The sequence below is a fragment of the Chelon labrosus genome (genome assembly GCF_963514085.1).
Source record: "Chelon labrosus genome assembly, chromosome: 22".
Classification (NCBI taxonomy): domain Eukaryota; kingdom Metazoa; phylum Chordata; class Actinopteri; order Mugiliformes; family Mugilidae; genus Chelon; species Chelon labrosus.
Genome location: NC_140355.1, coordinates 700,118 through 708,890, shown reverse-complemented (window position 1 = coordinate 708,890; position 8,773 = coordinate 700,118). Strand labels below are relative to the sequence as shown.

The following is an 8,773-nucleotide window of genomic DNA, read 5'->3' as shown; positions in this document are numbered from 1 at the left end:
GTATGTGCCAGAAAATCAAGCTCAGCTCAAATAAGTCAATAGGTTAGTTGACAGCTCGGCTGAGGGATTCATAAATCTTATCCAGGGTGTTTTGTTTTAGCCTGTCTACTGTTTCTACCCTCTCTACCCAGCTCCTTCTTGTATGCAATTTCAATATTGTTTCTGTCCGATAGGTCAGATAGTGATGCTTGCTCTGTTCTGTATCCAGAGCTCTTTGCTCCTGTACTCAGTGTTTTAGGCATCCATGTTGGAAGTGAGTCAAATTTTTATCCACATGAACAATCCATTTATTTTATGTTATAGTTTGTGTCAGATATTGTATTTTAATTAGGAGGTTAAGGTGTTTCTCCTTTGTATATACAGTAATTCCAAGGTAGGCCTACTCGTTGTAATGCAGGGAGCTTTTATTAGTGAGACACACCTTGAACGCACATGAGACTTTGTTAATTTTGGATACAAATAACACAATGCAGCACTTGAATGGAATGTTGTGTTCTCGTACTTTCTTTCCTTATTCATGAAAATATAGTAATAACAAATGACAACACAAATGATTCTGTTCTAAATGAATGGAGGACATTTTATCAATGAACTGTAAAGCAATGTAATGTATTTCACCATATTTACACCCTTTTTGAAAGAAGCTTTTCTGTAGTGAGCCTGTCGCTGTATCTGCTCACTGTCTGCAGCTTTTTTTTACACGTGTGATCTTTAACTTCGTTAACTTCATCTCTTAGTTTGAAATGCACTTGTTGATTCGACTACGATGATCCAATTGTATTTATTCAGTGTAACTTACATTTATTTATTTTTGTTTTAATTTTGCGCAAGCAGCGGTTTCTTTCTTCAACTGCGCACATTAAGCGTATTTAATCCAAATATCCTTTATATGTCAAAAAACAAGCGCTCTGTCTGCGCCGGCTATGTACAAAGATCTAACGTCGTTGTACCTACATCATTTTATCCTGCAGAGGGAAGTAATACGCACAGTGGCGTCAACACTGCCACAAATCCAAACCGAAGACGCAGAATAAGAATGACAACAACAATAATAAGTCAAAAGGAAGAAGAAGGAGTAAAAATGCATATGTGTCTTAACTGGAGGAAATCTTCCGTTCGGTGTCCTTTCTTTCACAGTGAATTCGCAGCGTAACAGCGAACAGACTGCAAAATAATTCTCAGAGGTGAATTCAGGCGCCATGGTGAATGTTTAAGTGCAGAAAAAAAACATGCTGTCGTTGTGACGCACAGACGCTAAAGGTTAGCTAGCTACTCGATTGTCGTTTTTTTTTTTGGATTTGCGTTTAATGCCACTGGTCTCCGGCTCCACGTACAGACATGGAGAGCTTATACAAGCGGAAAATGTTCGCGTCGATGCGAAAAACCAAGGTGGACGCGTCGAAGAAGCGGCAGATCGGCCTGCCCGCTTCCATTCTGGACGACAGTGACGAGGGCTCTTTCTCCTCCTCCTCCTCCTTCTCAGGATCCAATTCTGACTTCCAGAGCTCCCCAGAGGCCAGCGAGCAAGACGACCGGAGCGAGTCCGGAGCGACATCCAGCGACGACAGCCGCTCCGTGACCCGCAAGAAGCGGTCGTTTCTGGGAGACAGCTCTTCGTCGTCCAGCACAGACGAACAGCAGAAGGATAAAGGGGAGGCGGGCGATAAAGATGAGAAGAGGGGTCACCCGAAGAGGCTGGTGCAGCCTCGGAAGCGAAGCAGGCTGCAGAGGCAGGACGAGTCGGACTCGGATCACACGGAGGAAAAGCAGAGAGAGGAGGCAGAGAAAGTTAAAAGGAGGCAGAGACACAACAAACTGCTGGCGCTGTCGCGGAGGATGAAGGCCCGTGTCCCGAGCCGCAGGAGGAGCCGCCTGGTGCAGGTACACCCCTTCACCGCACGCAGAGATCCTTGGTTTAAGACATAAAACTATCAGTTTATGTATAGTGTATTGCATGTCTTTGCTGCTTTTTTGATTCCAAATTGTACTTGTATTTGCAGGGAAAGGATCAAAAGGAAGACTCCAAAGAAGCTGAGGATGAGGCTGGTGGTGATGAAGACACAAACGGACGAGTAGATGGCAGCAAGAAAGAGGCTGCAGGAAGAAGAAAAGAGACTAAAAAGAATGAGGAGGACGAGGAGGTGTAGAAAGAGAAGCAGTTGGCCTGCACAGTGATGGAGAACATAAGACTGAGGGCAAACTAAGAGTGTATTCCGTTTGAAAATGGCTCAGAACTGTTGATTTGTACACTTTTATCTCCAGCAGCACTTAATTTGGAAGTACAAGGTTGTCTTAATTATATCTTCTTGGAAACAGACAGTGGTGACAAACAACAAAAAATGTAAGGAGGACATGGACAGCCACTTTTACCTAAAATTCTGTATTTTGTGATACTGCTTAAGACTGAAAAGGGACTGGTGCTGTGTCACGCTGTATGATGATTCTTAGTAATCAAGCTGTGCTGATCTGGTCTCAAGTTAGTTTTACTCATCGTAGCTGACAGTCAATAATTAACATTAACACTTAAAAGAGCTACTTGTAGATGCATATAATATTATATGATATAGTGAGCATAACCACAATTTGAGTGGCAACTAAAATGTGCCCACACCATTTATTTTAATTGATTATTATGTTTTTTTGGACAATGCGAAGAGGTATTTCGATTGTGTGACGTGTCAAAATAGTTTTGTCTCAAGGGCCACTTAATGGATTTTTGTAGAGCTTTTACCAATGTCGCACAACTTTCAGTGAGCTGACTCAGTTTTCAAAAACTTTTTGGGCTTGAAAGTTGTGCTGAATGTAACAGCTATTGTCACTATTGATTAATCTGACAGTCATTCTTCTGCAGAAAGTCACTTTATGGTTTCCACATATGTATGCCTGTAAGCGTCTAAATAATGCAAAATTCATTATTCATCATTGCCTGAGTGCAGACCACACATCATTATCATTATGGCCTGCAAATATACCACAATTGTGGATGCTTGTTTTATATGTACAGTTAGGTCAGTATATGTGTGGATACGAATATGTTTTTTTGTTGTTATTTTAACTGTTGCAGAGTTTATTGAGGTCACAGTTATATCATGAATATGGGCTCAAAGTACAGACTTGTGCTTAAATGTGTGGGTATTTACATCTAAATTGGAGAAAAGGCATAGATGCAAGTTTATACACAGTCACGCTTGACTCAGAAAGCTGTTTCAAGGACAGATGTTGGATATTACTTGATATTTTCTTCCTCAATTACACAGGTAAAAGGTCTCAAGTTATTTCAAGGCATTTTCAAGGTATTTGCATTTAGAAACAGTTGCCGTAAACTCACGATATTTGTTAAAAGGAACTGTCAGTTGTCAAAGTGAAACGGGACATTCTTTGGCTGCAAAAACAAAACTAATTGATTTCTAAAGTAGCAGGGACATCAAGAATAGGGAATATATGGATATGGATATGCTGTGTGCTCAGATTCAGCTAAGCAAGTTGATGCTTCACAGTATACAGGGATAATGACCCTAAACCTATTGTAATAGCTATCCAGGAGTATTTGAAGGTAGAGACGTTGAATGTCCTCCTAAGTCTTAGTCACAACTGTCTGTCTGCCCTATTTATTATTTATTTTATTTTTTTAATTTTAAATATACAGTGAAGTGCAGAGCACAGGTGTGGTTCAAAACAGCTATGAAATGACCAGTCACCTCATCCCAGCGCAACCTGAGCAGCATTTCACTCGCTGAAGACAAAACTAAAGGAAAGGCCCACAAACAACTGAAGACGGCTGCTGTGTAGCATCATAAAGGAGAAAACTATTGCTGCCACCACTTGTCAGCATCATGATTATGTAAATATGAATATTAATATAACTGAATAGTATTTGTCAAAACAGTACAACGTTTCAGCCCAAACAAGACCAAGTTTGGTAATTCTTGAAATGGAGACCTAGTAAGTTGCACAGTTGCCCAAAATGAAATGGCCCACCACTGTTGCCCAGCTACTAGACGTGTAAGTACTAAGCGCGTCAACGGGGAAAATCCGCTTTCTGACCTCAAAACAGCATCAGTATTTGGACTATTATGGTGAATTTTGGGTGGTGGTCAATGCCTGGGAGTTGCAGTTGTGTCTTCATCTGTTGTTTTTCAGGTAAGAACTCAACAAAAGAAGCCTCAGGAGTTCAAGAAGTTTTTGGAGACTTTCAAAACACTTCTCATGGAATTCCTGACTGCAATTACTGCATTGTTGTGATCAAATTTGTTTTGTAGGTCTCCAGAAATGTAATACAATATGTGACAATTTTAATCTCCATTTGGCACGTTTACAGGGCAATTGAGACAACGTTCTCATGTTACAGAAAATGTGGATTGTAGGAAATAATCTAAGTGAAAAAGGAGCTCCAGCAACAAGTGTGCACTGGCATTTTTTGTTGCGCTGTGGTTCAAATTCATTAAGTTTATGCATCAAAGTTAAGCATAGAAAACACAATTTTAAGGTACATGCTGTGAAGTCACACTGCTGCACCCAGCCAGAAGTCGAACACAGGAGGCCTAGTTATATTGGTTCATGAGTAATGTGTTCTCACTGCTAACAAATCCCTATGAAAGTGACTGCAAGCAGGCTGAACACACCCTCTAACTGGTCTTAGATCTGTTGTTTTGTTTGTTTGATTGCTCGAATCGACCTGACCTGAATTGATTGTGGTTTCAGAACAATGCGCTAATCTTACTTATTTTTTGGTTTGAACAAGACATTATATTGTATTAGTGGTTTTTTTTTTGTGTGTGTGTAGTGTGTGATGACACCACTGTCTGAATGGCTCCTGCCTGACGTCTGCATTCATTACAAAAATAATAAATAAATTCTGGTACAGTAGTCTTTTATTTATTTTTTAAAATCTTTTTAAATATTACATTTAAATGTAATTTTTGCAGAATTCTGAATTTTGGGTGGATTTTTCTTTGTCTGAGTTAGAAGAACATTTGATTAGCGACTGTAAGGATCAACCGGAGGTGCATCTTAACTGAGGCTTTATTCCACTTTTTCACACCAACAGGTTAACATACAACAGATCTGTCTACTGTACAGGCTTCATCGTAAGGTCCCTAGTACATGCACAAGCCCATTTTCACCAGACTGTTCTGCCATATGTCTAGTACCGCTTAAAAGTATTTGCAGCCCAAAGAATTTCCTACATTTTTATGTATGAATGACTAAAAACAAACAAAGTCCTGAAAACAGACAAAAACAAGAATAAACAAGAAAAATACTGACAAGAGTATAAAGCTGAAGTTTGTAAACTGATGTAACTGAAGCTGTGCCGGTCAAATACTGAGGCTCTGCTGGGAATGTCTAGTTACTGTACTGGACCATGTCAGAAGGATGTTGCAGCAGCTAAGGCAGCATGGGATAAATCTCAAAAAGTGTGATCTGTCCAATGCTAAAGTGTGGTATCTGTGTGGTATCTTGGGCAGATTGTGTCGACTGAAGGAAACAGGACAGACTATGCTGACACTGCTGCAGTCACTGCCCTGAAACACAACAACTTGCCCCTTGCCCCCTACTGCCTGCCCCTTGTATGATCTACTTGAAGCACATTCAGAAACTGAAGTACAGACAAACAGAAGGAGAAAGTGGCAAACAAAGCAAAACAGTGGAGTTCCATCCAGCTCTCCCATTGACTGGACTACAACGCACCAATCTACCTTATAATGGTTGAATGACTGTCTAACCTAGCCTCCTGTTCTAGGTTTTCCAGAGTTTTCAAAACCATTCATTCTACATACCGATGCCTCTAACCTGGGATCAGGTGCTGTATTATATCAGAAACAGGATGAAAAGCTTTGTGTCATTGCATATGGTTCTCGTACTTTAAGTGCAGCACAGAAGAATTATCATTTGCATTCAGTCAAATTAGAGTTTCTTGCACTCAAATGGGCGATCACCCAAACATTTTGAGATTATTTGTATTTTGCGCCATCCTTCACAGTCTACAGTGATAATAATCCACTTGCCTGTGTACTTCTTCACCTTTCTAAACTACTTCATCTTCTTTTATCTAAATTTGACTTTTTAAAAATATGATGATGTAATGGTGGATGGTGTTAACGCCTGGAATAGATGATCTGTCTGTGTATTGTACTTGCAATGAAGAATGACATGTTTAATGGTTTCTGGCTGGTTGCAGTGTGAATACTTTCCTGTTTGTGTGTCTTCCTATTCTACAGTTATTATTCTAATGAGTAATTTAGACCTGTATGGCCAGTTCTCAGACAAGTGATAATATTTTCTTCTTTTCTGTTCAATTTTACTTTTCTCCCAACCCCAGCTTGTTTTTGTATATGTTATAAGCACCATCCTCTTTTATTATTGCCCCAGTGTTCCTGCCGTTCCTGAATGTGAATATGATTTAATTACTGACTTGACTTCATTTTCACTTATTAGAATTTGAAGTTCTATGCTTTCATGCCTCACTGCTTATATCTACTTGCTCATTCCCTTCAACACTGACATGAGCAAAGGAAGCGAATTGATATTGCCCTATGAGATCTGTTCTGACTGATTACCTACTGAATTTGATGCTTTCAAGTGCAGAGAAACTGATGGTCAAAAACTGATGGTTATAGTATTTTTAAACCATGCATTTCACCAGTTTCCACCTGCATAGCTGGTAATGGAGATGTTCTGAATCACACAGCTACATATTCTCAGGAGGGAGTGTTGCGCAACCCGAATGGCATAATGGTGAATTGGAGGAAAGTGTCAGGGTGACAAAAGCAGATATTTCGGAGGCGCGTGGTGTTAAAGGAACTTGCCAGTAACCTTTTAACAGGTCCAGCTTTGCCACAAATTGGGATTGACTCCATATGCATGCTGCTTAATGGGTTTGTGGCCCTCCACATCAATGTCATGATCCACGACAGAGGTTTAACGGGGATAATCAGAGAAAAGCAACAAATTATCTTCAAAGCAATAATATCTACACGAGCCCAATCAGACAGATGAGCCAAAAAAAAAAAAAAATTAAAAGAAACAACCTCCAAATCACTCAGTAATTCTGAATTTCTCAAACAAGCAGCTGGCATCAAACCACTTGTCTTCGACAACCCGTCGTCAGAAAGATGGTAGGCTACAGAGAGGAGCAGCAGACACAGACATTACGGGCACAACAGGAGGCGGCGGGGGAACACTCTGCTAACGTTTTACCATGTTAATGTGACATACTCTGGATTTTCTCTTCCGATCGGGGGTTTGAACTGTGTATGGACCGGAGAACTGGGACTGTAAACTGGGTTGACGCTTCATTTGTGCCAGATTTTCACAGGCCAACTGATATACGTGTCATTTTAATGAGAACTTTCACAACAGGTTTTGCTTTGATGGCATGCAGTGGGATGGCCTCAGGATACCGTGTCGCAGCACACGTCACAGTCTACTGATGTCCAAATTTAGTTTTTGGCAGAAGCCCAACACAATCTATTAACACCCATTCAAACGACTCCCCAGACACTGCTTGGATGCGGGGGGCCAGCGCAACAGGTTGATTGGGCTTCCACACAACTTCACATGTGTGACAGGTGAGGCAGTATTTCACCACGTCTGTTTTCAGCCTGCGCCAAAAGAAGCTGCGCAACACACGATGATGCGTTTTCTTAACACCAAAGTGTCCAGTTAAGCTGGAGTCATGAGGAAGACTGAGCACTTGGGGTTGAAACTCTGTTGGCACCACCACTTGGATAATGATATTTATCCAATTTGAGTCTTGGTTCCACCGTCTCACTGTTGTCCAGAAAAAACAAAAAACAAAAACATGCTCCGTTTTCCTCAGCACTACAACAGAGGACAGACACAAAGACGGATCAATTTTCGGAGCGTTAATCAACATTTCCCTCATAACATGTAAGCTAAACTCTGAGAAAAAGGTCAGACTCATTGACACATTTTGACTCTCAGTGGTGGGGGATACTGAAGAGGAAAGCTTACCCTCAGCTAATGTAGCCATGAACGACTTAGACCAGGGGTGTCAAACGGATCCGTGAAAGGGCCACTGTGGCTGCAGGTTTTCATTCCAACCATGCAGCACCCATGCAGTGGGTGTGGCTGGCAAGTTTTTGTTCCAATCAAGCAAGAGGACACCTGAAATGACTGCGTGAAGGCAGTTCAGTTGATTGATTGAGCCAAGTCAGGGGTGCTGCTGCATGGTTGGAATGAAAACCTGCAGCCACAGTGGCCCTTTCACGGATCAGTTTGACACATGTGACTTAGACAAATCAACAGCTTCACCCAATTTACGAGCCTGTGCGCAAACACATTTAGCAGAGTCAAGTCAAAACAAACAAAAAAAAAAAAACAGCCAACCAGAAGAAAAAAATAATAATACTCACCGAACTTAGCACAAACAAAGTGCGAAAAGAAAGCGGACGAGCCCCCAGTTTATGTTATGGCCCGTCTAAGGGTGTCTAACATGGTTAGGTCCAATCCCAAGTAGCCACCAAGACACAAATTGTTCCAATATAAAGAAAAAGAAATTTATTTACAAGAATGAAACAAATTAAAAGTGAGTGGATGGTAACTTCGGGGTGGATTAAGACCAAAATAACAAAACACCTAGAAATAAATCAGATAACCTAACAAACAAGCACATGACAAACATTCATTCATTCATCTTCTGTAACCGCTTGTTCCTGTGAAGGGTCGCGGGGTCTGCTGGAGCCTATCTGCTGGGCGAGAGGTGGGGTACACCCTGGACAGGTCGCCAGTCTATCGCAGGGCTAACACAGAG

General features: G+C 41.1%; 1 protein-coding gene across 1 annotated transcript; it reads left to right on the top strand.

Annotated features, from left to right (window-relative positions):
• The first annotated feature begins 100 nt into the window (after positions 1–100).
• Positions 101–4,866, top strand: LOC311507558 (uncharacterized protein). Its single transcript, XM_084571930.1, has 2 exons — positions 101–1,881; positions 2,001–4,866. Exons 1-2 carry the CDS (start codon positions 1,339–1,341, stop codon positions 2,145–2,147), a joined length of 690 nt encoding a protein of 229 aa, XP_084428056.1. The 5' UTR covers positions 101–1,338; the 3' UTR covers positions 2,148–4,866.
• The last annotated feature ends 3,907 nt before the right edge of the window (positions 4,867–8,773 follow it).